Consider the following 12,896-nt stretch of genomic DNA (forward strand, 5'->3'; position numbering starts at 1 on the left):
AAATGTGTTTTTAAACTAAAAATGTTACGAATGAGGAATTTGAAAAGTCAATTCTCCTTTTTATGTCCAAATTCAGCTGAGAATTCTTCAGGATTGTTCTAGAACGTAAATAACTATAATTTGATGTCTTCATGAAGAAATAATCATTTTCTTTTTTTTGGTAATGCAGTCCATCTGAAAATGCATGAATAACAATAATATCTTATTTTATTTCATTGTATTTTAGTGGTTAGCATGTTGGCCACACAGTCAGGAGATCGGGAGGACCTGTTTTCGTGCGTGGGTTTTCTCCGGGTACTCCGGTTTCCTCCCACATTCCAAAAACATGCATGTTAGGTTAACTGGCGACTCTAAATTGTCCATCGGTATGAATGTGAGTGTGAATGGTTGTTTGTCTATATGTGCCCTGTGATTGGCTGGCAACCAGTCCAGTCTCGCCCGAAGTCAGCTGGGATAGGCTCCAGCATACCCCCGCCACCCTAATTAGGATAGAAAACGAGTGGATGGATGGATGTATTTCAGCACAGGGGTGTTCAAAGTCTAGCACAGTAAGGTTGTCCTCAGCTATAACAGGGTTGGTGCCTCCCCAAAACTCCCTGAGAAACTGATTTCCTGGAGCATATTTTTTGGCTTTTTCTGCTGTAAACTCTGTTTACTCCTTCGATAAAACTCAATTTGCGCATGGCAATAAATGTGAATTAAATTAGAAATGAGATCAAATGTGATCAAATTAAATTAGATTTGTTTTAACTAATAATAGTCCATCCTCAACCACAAAACAGCGGCCGTTTATTCATTAATTACTTTGTGAAAAACCTTCATATCACGAGGCAGCAATAATCGAACCGCGACTGAAATTCACTCATTCATTTTCCCCGACTGACTTTGGCCGAGAGGCGGGATACCCCCTGGACTGGTCGCCAGCCAATCGCAGGGCACGTACAGACAAACAACCATTCACACTCACGTTCATACCTATGAGCAATTTAGAGTGGCCGATTCACCTAACATGCATGTTTTTGGAACGTGGGAGGAAGCCGGAGTACCCGGAGAAAACCCACGCACGCCTTCAGCGTATCAGTATGTGGAATTAAATGATGGGACGGACTGAGCAAAGAACTCAAACAAGTTCCTAACATGACTGAGTTTAAGGAACAGTACAAGTATATGGTGTCTGCAAAGTACAAAGAAGAAGATACTGAAGCACCGTGTCTGAGATCATTACCCTGAGCCTCATTGCTGAAGATAACATCTTCTGTACTCGTGTATCCTAAGTCAACTATAACTCCTTAGGACATAGTCTTTCATTTCTTTCATTTCCTGATGAGAGCTTCAACCACTAGTTCACAACATTCACCTTTTGGGAATTTTTCCACATTTTATGAGATACTGAAAATGATGAAGAAATGTCACTCTGTGCGTTGTGAATCTATGCAATATAAGAGGTTCGCTTTGTAAACCGAATGACTGAAATAAATGAACTTTTCAAAGAGATTGTACTTTATTGACACGCACCTGTATTTTGCCCTTTAAACATAACTGAAATTAGCTTAGCAGGTTTGGTTTTCTTTATGTTTCTTAAGCTGTTGGCGCCAGAAGACTGCATGGACGGCCTTGCCCCGTACTTTGAAAATGAGCATGAATCATTTGGTGTTCTTTTTTGTTTGTTTGTTTTTCACCCTTTTTGGATTTTATGATTTTAATGTTACGTTTCACACATTTTTATCATTTGTGCAAATAACATTGAGGACAAAGACAAGTCATGTATGATGAAATATATCATCATTCATTCATTTCCGTGCAAACTAGAGTTGGATGTGGTTCTAATCCTCATATGAGGTGTGAGCGGCTCCATTTTGAGTTCCCACTTGAGAAACCACATTTGGTTCCTGGAGAAAAAGACGCTGAGTCGTCATGATAGTCCACATTTTATTGAACAATGCTTAAATGTTGACCTTCTCCACCAAGTTCTCCAGCATCAACCAGGAAGAAACAGGAAGCAGAAGAGCAATCAAAACAACAATCGGCGTCTCAGGTTCTACTCTGAGCAGCGGCCCGGGTCCGTCAGGGTTTGGGTGACGGGGTTCTGCCCCTGCATGGTGGCCTCGCAGATCACCGAGCCGGCCGCGCTCCACCGGTCGGCGGGGAGGCTCAGGGTGCTGGTCCAGCTGTAGCGGCCGTCGCTGGTGGCCTCCTCCGAGCTGTGTGACACCCCCGAGGTGCTGCTGCTGCCCCCCACCTTCCAGCCTAGTTTCCAGTCCGGGGGGAAGCCTCCGCTGGCCACGCACACCGCCGTGGCACTGCCGGTCTGCAGCTGCTCCTTGGAGGGGGGGAAGATGGTCAGCGTGGGGGGCCGCACCTCACCCGCTGTTGGGGGGGAGACATGTTGACACAGACACTTTTAATGTTATGTATTTCATGCTTTAGGCCTGTCAATCAACATGACAACACCTCCTGAAACACTTCAAGCACCCGAGTCGTCATTTTACAACAGGGGTGGGTAACCTGCGGCCCGTCTGGTGAAATATGCCCCCCCGGAGTGTTTGAGAAGTAACTCTATAAGGGAACCATCATAAAAAATTCAAAAATTTAGCACACAATTTCTATTAAGACATAATATCTAAAATCTCTTACAGCTCCCAAAAAAGTTATCAACGTTTCTTCTGTTTATGGCGGCCATGTTTTTCAACCAATCTTGCTCAAATTTGACACACAAGTGCTCGTCAGGACCCTAAAGGTGTGGACCATATTTAGCGGTGATTCAACTAAGCGCCCCAACGCTACAGCGGGTGTTTTGTTGAGCTGTGTGAGACATTTCAACTCAATCCGACTAATGGGGTTTAATAACAGCGCCACCATGTGGTGTACTTGTTTGAAAAATAACAGCACGGGCAACACAGCAGGGGTGCACGTGTTGACACATCTTCACCCTTTTGTGTGCAGCCGCTCAGGAGTGGAAGAGTCGGCTTGCACCGGGGGTGTCCAAAATGTGGCCTGGGGGGGGACTCATTAAATTCTTTATTCTGAAAATACAATTACTAAAAAAAATAAATGGGGACGAAAAAAAGCAGAAAAGGTATAATGCAAAAAAAGTGTTGCTGCTAATAACACAAAGCTTACATGCAGGTTGTTTTGTTCTTTAAATCTATTTATAACTTCTCTGGACACCCCTGGATTACTCATGTACGGTATTCTTACAAATAGATTAAATACATTTATTTATTTTCTATTTATTCACATTATTTGAATATTGTTGATTTATGTCATTATTTTTATACTTTTTTGGTCTTTTGGAAAAAATACATTTAAACACAGAAAGTGAAGAAACTATCAGTCATGGCTGAGATATGGAGAAGGGGTAGGATTAAATGCACTCTGCTTCTTCCTACTCCTTCTCGGACGTGTTGAACATGTGATGTTACTTCATGTAACTTTGTTCAGCATGTCAGAAACAAATAAAGTCATTAGCATGACCACAACAACATGAAATACACAATAATGGCATGACAGGGAAGTTGGCAACAACACTCAGCTAAAAAATAAAAGCGTCTGGTACTCACAGCCGATGACGAGTTTGGTCCCACCGCCGAAACTCAACCACAGTGATGCAAGGTCGTGAGGTGGTCGTACAAAAACCTCGCCCTGGCAGAGAGATCATTTCCTCATGCGAGGAGGCTTTGCGTCACAGCTGACTGACGTTGCTTTGTGCTCCGCTTCCAAAATACGCAATGCTTCAAAAAGATCAAGAAACGTAACAATGACAGGTGACACTGACATGTGACTGATACTTTTTGGAGCATCAATTCTATTATTTCACGACTGAAACCTTTCAGTCAGTGCTTAAACCAGGGGTGTCCATTATTTACAAGTAAATAATACAAATAAATAAATAGATAAATAAATAATGTGCAACACAAACGTCAAGAGTTTCCATGTGATGGATCAGCAGCAGGAAGAGGTTCTGCCCATGCCTCCCTCTCACTTTCACAAAGACAGGTGCGCTCGCAGCTCATTTGCATGAGCGGTCCGCTTGGCCGCACCGCCGCGTCTTCATAAGTCTGGACTCTTTTCACACACTGGGCTGGAAAAGTGCATCAGGATGTGGCCTGCACCAGTGCTTCTGCTCGTCCAGTCGGCTCTGCTGATTCAAGGTGAGACAAAGACTCTTTCAAGTGCTCCCTAAAGGAAAAGCCTTGTGTGTGCTGGAGCTTCATCTCATCATCGCCGTCTCGTTTCAGGATCTTTTCTGACCCAGACAGACAAAATCAAGTCTGTCAGTCTTGGTGGGACGGTGACCATCAGCGCCACAGGGAGTTCAGACGTTGGTGATTATCTCAGTTGGTACCAAGTGAAACCTGGACAGGTTCCTAAACTTCTGATCTACGCTGCATCATCCCGCTTGTCTGGAACACCATCTCGATTCAGTGGCACACGATCTGGCTCTGACTACACTCTGACTATCAGTGGTGTTCAGGCAGAAGATGTCGCTGATTACTACTGTTTCGGCTATCAGGGCAATGGAAGGCATACACGGTGATTGAGAGCCGTACAAAAACCTCCTTTGATGACTGGTCCACTGAACAAAGATCACCAAGCAGAACCACCACCTATCTACACAAGTCCAACACACTGACAACTTCACTTTTATTTGGTGTTTATGTGAAGGATTCATCCTTTCTTCAATAAAAGTGTCCTCCTGTCTGTGGAGCTCAGCCAGGCGTGTCCACAGTGCGGCCCACATTTTTCCATGGAAAATGATATATAAATATCCAGTGGGGAAAATAAGTATTTGATCCCCTGCTGATCTTCTAGGTTTACCCATTACAAAGATATGAACGCTACAGCAAACATGTCACAAACATGTGCATTTCAAAATAAGGCACATTTGCAAAAAAATCATGGAAATCCCCATCCCTTGGCTGAAAATAGTTTGAAAACTGGCTTGAACCACCTGTCATAATTTTAATAATGATTGTTAAGCATTTTTTTGGAAATCCTGCAAAACTGTGTTTTTAAACTAAAAATGTTACGAATGAGGAATTTGAAAAGTCAATTCTCCTTTTTATGTCCAAATTCCACTGAGAATTCTTCAGGATTGTTCTAGAACGTAAATAACTATAATTTGATGTCTTCATGAAGAAATAATCATTTTCTTTTTTTTGGTAATGCAGTCCATCTGAAAATGCATGAATAACAATAATATCTTATTTTATTTCATTGTATTTTAGTGGTTAGCATGTTGGCCACACAGTCAGGAGATCGGGGGGACCTGTTTTCGTGCGTGGGTTTTCTCCGGGTACTCCGGTTTCCTCCCACATTCCAAAAACATGCATGTTAGGTTAACTGGCGACTCTAAATTGTCCATAGGTATGAATGTGAGTGTGAATGGTTGTTTGTCTATATGTGCCCTGTGATTGGCTGGCAACCAGTCCAGTCTCGCCCGAAGTCAGCTGGGATAGGCTCCAGCATACCCCCGCCACCCTAATTAGGATAGAAAACGAATGGATGGATGGATGTATTTCAGCACAGGGGTGTTCAAAGTCTAGCACAGTAAGGTTGTCCTCAGCTATAACAGGGTTGGTGCCTCCCCAAAACGCAGCAATAATCGAACCGCGACTGAAATTCACTCATTCATTTTCCCCGACTGACTTTGGTCGAGAGGCGGGGTACACCCTGGACTGGTCGCCAGCCAATCGCAGGGCACGTACAGACAAACAACCATTCACACTCACGTTCATACCTATGAGCAATTTAGAGTGGCCGATTCACCTAACATGCATGTTTTTGGAACGTGGGAGGAAGCCGGAGTACCCGGAGAAAACCCACGCACGCCTTCAGCGTATCAGTATGTGGAATTAAATGATGGGACGGACTGAGCAAAGAACTCAAACAAGTTCCTAACATGACTGAGTTTAAGGAACAGTACAAGTATATGGTGTCTGCAAAGTACAAAGAAGAAGATACGGAAGCACCGTGTCTGAGATCATTACCCTGAGCCTCATTGCTGAAGATAACATCTTCTGTACTCGTGTATCCTAAGTCAACTATAACTCCTTAGGACATAGTCTTTCATTTCTTTCATTTCCTGATGAGAGCTTCAACCACTAGTTCACAACATTCACCTTTTGGGAATTTTTCCACATTTTATGAGATACTGAAAATGATGAAGAAATGTCACTCTGTGCGTTGTGAATCTATGCAATATAAGAGGTTCGCTTTGTAAACCGAATGACTGAAATAAATGACCTTTTCAAAGAGATTGTACTTCATTGACACGCACCTGTATTTTGCCCTTTAAACATAACTGAAATTAGCTTAGCAGGTTTGGTTTTCTTTATGTTTCTTAAGCTGTTGGCGCCAGAAGACTGCATGGACGGCCTTGCCCCGTACTTTGAAAATGAGCATGAATCATTTGGTGTTCTTTTTTGTTTGTTTGTTTTTTACCCTTTTTGGATTTTATGATTTTAATGTTACGTTTCACACATTTTTATCATTTGTGCAAATAACATTGAGGACAAGGACAAGTCATGTATGATGAAATATATCATCATTCATTCATTTCCGTGCAAACTAGAGTTGGATGTGGTTCTAATCCTCATATGAGGTGTGAGCGGCTCCATTTTGAGTTCCCACTTGAGAAACCACATTTGGTTCCTGGAGAAAAAGACGCTGAGTCGTCATGATAGTCCACATTTTATTGAACAATGCTTAAATGTTGACCTTCTCCACCAAGTTCTCCAGCATCAACCAGGAAGAAACAGGAAGCAGAAGAGCAATCAAAACAACAATCGGCGTCTCAGGTTCTACTCTGAGCAGCGGCCCGGGTCCGTCAGGGTTTGGGTGACGGGGTTCTGCCCCTGCATGGTGGCCTCGCAGATCACCGAGCCGGCCGCGCTCCACCGGTCGGCGGGGAGGCTCAGGGTGCTGGTCCAGCTGTAGCGGCCGTCACTGGTGGCCTCCTCCGAGCTGTGTGACACCCCCGAGGTGCTGCTGCTGCCCCCCACCCTCCAGCCCAGTTTCCAGTCCGGGGGGAAGCCTCCGCTGGCCACGCACACCGCCGTGGCACTGCCGGTCTGCAGCTGCTCCTTGGAGGGGGGGAAGATGGTCAGCGTGGGGGGCCGCACCTCACCCGCTGTTGGGGGGGAGACATGTTGACACAGACACTTTTAATGTTATGTATTTCATGCGTTAGGCCTGTCAATCAACATGACAACACCTCCTGAAACACTTCAAGCACCCGAGTCGTCATTTTACAACAGGGGTGGGTAACCTGCGGCCCGTCTGGTGAAATATGCCCCCCCGGAGTGTTTGAGAAGTAACTCTATAAGGGAACCATCATAAAAAATTCAAAAATTTAGCACACAATTTCTATTAAGACATAATATCTAAAATCTCTTACAGCTCCCAAAAAAGTTATGAACGTTTCTTCTGTTTATGGCGGCCATGTTTTTCAACCAATCTTGCTCAAATTTGACACACAAGTGCTCGTCAGGACCCTAAAGGTGTGGACCATATTTAGCGGCGATTGAACTAAGCGCCCCAACGCTACAGCGGGTGTTTTGTTGAGCTGTGTGAGACATTTCAACTCAATCCGACTAATGGGGTTTAATAACAGCGCCACCATGTGGTGTACTTGTTTGAAAAATAACAGCACGGGCAACACAGCAGGGGTGCACGTGTTGACACATCTTCACCCTTTTGTGTGCAGCCGCTCAGGAGTGGAAGAGTCGGCTTACACCGGGGGTGTCCAAAGTGTGGCCTCGGGGGGGACTCATTAAATTCTTTATTCTGAAAATACAATTACTAAAAAAAATAAATGGGGAGGAAAAAAAGCAGAAAAGGTAAATGCAAAAAAAGTGTTGCTGCTAATAACACAAAGCTTACATGCAGGTTGTTTTCTTCTTTAAATCTATTTATAACTTCTCTGGACACCCCTGGATTACTCATGTACGGTATTCTTACAAATAGATTAAATACATTTATTTATTTTCTATTTATTCACATTATTTGAATATTGCTGATTTATGTCATTATTTTTATACTTTTTTCGTCTTTTGGAAAAAATACATTTGCACACAGAAAGTGAAGAAACTATCAGTCATGGCTGAGATATGGAGAAGGGGTAGGATTAAATGCACTCTGCTTCTTCCTACTCCTTCTCGGACGTGTTGAACATGTGATGTTACTTCATGTAACTTTGTTCAGCATGTCAGAAACAAATAAAGTCATTAGCATGACCACAACAACATGAAATACACAATAATGGCATGACAGGGAAGTTGGCAACAACACTCGGCTGAAAAATAAAAGCGTCTGGTACTCACAGCCGATGACGAGTTTGGTCCCACCGCCGAAACTCAACCACAGTGATGCAAGGTCGTGAGGTGGTCGTACAAAAACCTCGCCCTGGCAGAGAGATCATTTCCTCATGCGAGGAGGCTTTGCGTCACAGCTGACTGACGTTGCTTTGTGCTCCGCTTCCAAAATACGCAACGCTTCAAAAGGTTCAAGAAACGTAACAATGACAGGTGACACTGACATGTGACTGATACTTTTTGGAGCATAAATTCTACTATTTCACGACTGAAACCTTTCAGTCAGTGCTTAAACCAGGGGTGTCCAAAGCGCAGCCCGGCGCTCTCTCAAGTGTATTTCACTGGTTGAATGTCTCTGACAATAACCAACGTGAAAGAACAATAAGAAATAGAAGACTTTTTGGAACCCCAAGCAGTAAAGGTTGAAAGTGCAGAGTGAGAAGGAGCAGATAGATGTGCAACACAAACATCAAGAGTTTCCATGTGATGGATCAGCAGCAGGAAGAGGTTCTGCCCATGCCTCCCTCTCACTTTCACAAAGACAGGTGCGCTCGCAGCTCATTTGCATGAGCGGTCCGCTTGGCCGCACCGCCGCGTCTTCATAAGTCTGGACTCTTTTCACACACTGGGCTGGAAAAGTGCATCAGGATGTGGCCTGCACCAGTGCTTCTGCTCGTCCAGTCGGCTCTGCTGATTCAAGGTGAGACAAAGACTCTTTCAAGTGCTCCCTAAAGGAAAAGCCTTGTGTGTGCTGGAGCTTCATCTCATCATCGCCGTCTCGTTTCAGGATCTTCCGCCAATGAATTTCTGACCCAGACAGACAAAATCAAGTCTGTCAGTCTTGGTGGGACGGTGACCATCAGCGCCACAGGGAGTTCAGACATTGGTGCTGATCTCAGTTGGTACCAAGTGAAACCTGGACAGGTTCCAAAACCTCTGATCTACGATGCATCATCCCGCTTCTCTGGAACACCATCTCGATTCAGTGGCACACGATCTGGCTCTGACTACACTCTGACTATCAGTGGTGTTCAGGCAGAAGATGTCGCTGATTACTACTGTCTCGGCTATCATAGCAGTGGAAGGTATACACGGTGATTGAGAGCCGTACAAAAACCTCTTTTGGTTTGAGTGAAGTGAAAGTGGAGGATGAGGATGACTGGTCCACTGAACAAAGACCACCAAGCAGAACCACCACCTATCTACACAAGTCCAACACACTGACAACTTCACTTTTATTTGGTGTTTATGTGAAGGATCTGGTCTCTAAATTAAAAAAATATCTTCCCTCCTTTATCGTGGTTCCCGACCCGACCGTGACAAGCGAATTTCCAGGAAGTAGGAGTCCTTATTTATAAATGGAATATTTTTGTAGTTACAGCATAGAAAACCCGTTTACGTCCTTCTAAATAAATGTTTTGAAAATGAAATAACACCCCTTTTGCCACCGTTACACTCGTATTACCCAATATAGTAGATATAATAAGAGAAAATAAGACATGTAAGACATAATTAACAGACATAATATGTGTTGCAATACATGCGTTAAGGTGCTAGGAGAGCTGAATAAGTGGCGGACAGGAAGTGACGTATAGGGTTCAAAGTTGAGTTTCATTTTGGTGCGGGGGGCACTGCAGTAACAGTAGCCCGTGTGGGATTTTTATTAGAGATTATTGTGTTGAGAGATAATTCCAACCTGCAATAAAAGCCTGTTGTTCTGGCCATCAAGTCTGGTGCTTGTGTGTCTCATTACAGTAAGATTACTGACACCTAGTGACCATTGTAGAATGCTACATGTCATCAAAACATCTGAATGGGTCTTCTAAATGCCTTATGTTTGTATTTTAGTTCATTTAGCAAGTTTTATGCTTGGAAATGCTTAATTTAGGCAAAAAACATTTGAACACAAAAAAGCATGATTTATGAATTACTATATTTTTGAAAGATGGTGATAGAGTGAAGCCACAAAATTTGAAGCATGAAGTGCAGAGGGATTACTTTACATTTAAAAAAATTGTAGACCATTGTTTCTTCAGTTTATTCATCCATTTTAATGCCTGGTACAACTAAAGGCACATTTGTTGGGACAAATATACTGATGATAACACATATATTTCATAAGAGTTTAAGTTAAGAGCTGATATCTAGCAACTTCCATGGTTTTCTTGATAATAATCACTTAAGTTCTTACATGAATAGCTATAACACTGTACTGCCAGAAAATGTAACTCTTATGAGCTATTTTTATTGTCATCGTTATATTTGTCCGAACAAAGGTACCTTTAGTTGTATCAGGCATTAAAATGAACAAGAAACTGAAGAAACAAGGGTGGTCTAATCATTTTTTCCATGACTGTAAAAACACAGCACATTTGAATGCTAATGCTAACAGGCTAATGCTACAGCGACAATTGAATGTGTTGGTCTTATCGCCCTGAGCTCAGAACTGATATTTTGTCTTTATGTTTTGTTTTTTTTTTTACATTATTGCAGCCTTCTAGACATGTATATACAATGAAGGTAAATCATATCAAATATTCACTGTTTAGTTGTGACATGTATAACAGCAGTCGGCGACACGCCATTTGTTTTGTTACAATAGCCGAAAATACAAATGCTAATTGTAACAGGCTAACACTAAAGCCACATTTGGATGTGTTGGATGTTGTTGTTATCACCATGAGTTCAAACTGACACGCTTTGGTTCGGGGCAACGAGGACGGATCCCAGGATGCAGCACAAGGCAAGCTCAGGTATGATTCATCTCTTTTAATGAGTCTCAGAATGCAAGGAAAACAGCAACTAAAGGCGATGGTGCATAAAAAAGGAGCGGCGTGACTAAATGTACAAAGGGCACAAAAATAAACAGCCTGAGAGTCAGGCGGGCTACAGGGCTAGCAGGAGGGTGAGTTTAGCAGGTAAATACGAGTTGCATAAAGACAGCGATATGTCCACAAAATGTCTAGGAAGACATGAAAGTCATGAAATAACACCCCTATCGTCACCTTTACACGCCGGTTATTCTTTGTTTACAACGCATTGCTCAAATATAATGCGCAAGCTACGGGATCACTGCAGGGACACAAGAGACGGCCGCCACTTAAAAAATAGCATGCTACTGAGCGAACTAAGCTGGAGTGGAGCTCCACCTATGTATCGCCATGCAATGCAGGTCCGAAAGCTGCATAAACCACTCCACAATACAACCCGACCCCTAATCAGCGACAGCGGCAAGAAGACAGAGCTTGGACACACTCCTGCATCACCTGGCAGCACCTCGTCTCACTGACGAAACACGCACGGGTGTCCTAAGTGTGGCACAGGGGCCATCTGTGGAATGTAGCTCAGTGCAGAAATAAACAAAAATGCTGCAAAAGTGGAAAAATAAAGCAAAAAGGATTAATGTAACTAGAAAAAGATCAAATGTTGATATTAATAACTAATAAAAACACAAAGATTTGTCTTTAAATATATGGATCATGTTTTTAATTTATTATAATCTAAATATCAAGGGACAGCTGGACAGCCCTGATGTAAATAGACAAAGACAAGTAGATAAGACAAAAACAGTGAGCTGGCATTGTTCAACTACAAGATGGAACTATTGATGCTGGCACCCATTTTGAAAAGCGTTAGACAGACAGTACACATTGCCTTTGAGAAAATACATGTCACAAGCGCCAATTCCACAACTTTACAGAATGAAAAATGACACATTAAAGGAAATATTACATTATTATGATATGTTATTATTTATTCTTATTAGTGCTGTCAAAGTTAATGGTCAAAGTTTCCTTTGACTGCACTATTTTTTAAAAGTTTTTCTTAGATGCGAGCCGTCTTTGGGCTGATTTTTTGCTTTGAACTGCGAGCTAAAATTTGGGTTGGGAGCTGCTATTTACTGGCAGGCATTGCCGAGGACAGCTATTTGGCAGCTTGTGTCAATGTGACCACGGCTGAAGTCGAGAATGGATGTAAATAGCATTAGCAGTGCTAGCATTAGCACTAACCAGTATTGAAAGATTTTCAATACATGAGCAAAACATACATTTATCTAATTGATCTTATTATATATTGCGTGAAACAATGACAGGAACAGCATCAAATTAAAAGCACTAAATGAATAAAGACCCACCATCCACCAGTACGAGCCTGGAGTTTGTCTTTCAGAGCGGTGCACCACACAAATATGCACATTAGCATTCAATCAGGCCATCAAATCTTACCTTTATGCATTCCCACATAGTATCAGCATTTGGGCCCAAATATGAGGTGAAAGAAAAAGGGGGAAAATACACGATAGTAGTCCATCTGTACACAGTGGGAGAAAGTACGAAGGTGCGTTCAAGGGCTGTCAAATAAAGTGGGACAAATCATGTAAAAACTGTTGGATTTCTAACTGTATATTATTTTTTCAATAAAACCATGGCCCCAATGCCCAAAATTGATATCCCTTACATAAAATTTGATGTAGTTATTGTTGTACAGTCAAACTTGTCTATAGCGGCCACTAGAGGGCGTCTGCAAAAGTGGCCGCTATAGACAGGTGGCCTCTATAGACAGGTTGGCGTCCAGTTTGAA

At 42.7% G+C, this 12,896-nt stretch overlaps 4 gene segments (V, D, J or C); 2 read left to right on the top strand and 2 right to left on the bottom strand.

Moving 5' to 3' along the window:
- Positions 1-2,038: 2,038 nt before the first annotated feature.
- On the bottom strand, positions 2,039-3,777 carry LOC129192731 (Ig kappa-b4 chain C region-like). The segment is given in 3 exon segments: positions 2,039-2,367; positions 3,561-3,642; positions 3,694-3,777. Coding segments are annotated over 3 exon segments (495 nt in total).
- A 322-nt stretch (positions 3,778-4,099) lies between these two features.
- LOC129192732 (Ig kappa chain V region 3547-like) lies at positions 4,100-4,537 on the top strand. The segment is given in 2 exon segments: positions 4,100-4,151; positions 4,239-4,537. Coding segments are annotated over 2 exon segments (351 nt in total).
- A 2,266-nt stretch (positions 4,538-6,803) lies between these two features.
- On the bottom strand, positions 6,804-8,541 carry LOC129192733 (Ig kappa-b4 chain C region-like). The segment is given in 3 exon segments: positions 6,804-7,132; positions 8,325-8,406; positions 8,458-8,541. Coding segments are annotated over 3 exon segments (495 nt in total).
- A 422-nt stretch (positions 8,542-8,963) lies between these two features.
- Positions 8,964-9,413, top strand: LOC129192734 (Ig kappa chain V region 3547-like). The segment is given in 2 exon segments: positions 8,964-9,015; positions 9,103-9,413. Coding segments are annotated over 2 exon segments (363 nt in total).
- Positions 9,414-12,896: the final 3,483 nt, after the last annotated feature.

Source organism: Dunckerocampus dactyliophorus, chromosome 13 (genome assembly GCF_027744805.1).
Source record: "Dunckerocampus dactyliophorus isolate RoL2022-P2 chromosome 13, RoL_Ddac_1.1, whole genome shotgun sequence".
In the NCBI taxonomy this organism is placed as follows: domain Eukaryota; kingdom Metazoa; phylum Chordata; class Actinopteri; order Syngnathiformes; family Syngnathidae; genus Dunckerocampus; species Dunckerocampus dactyliophorus.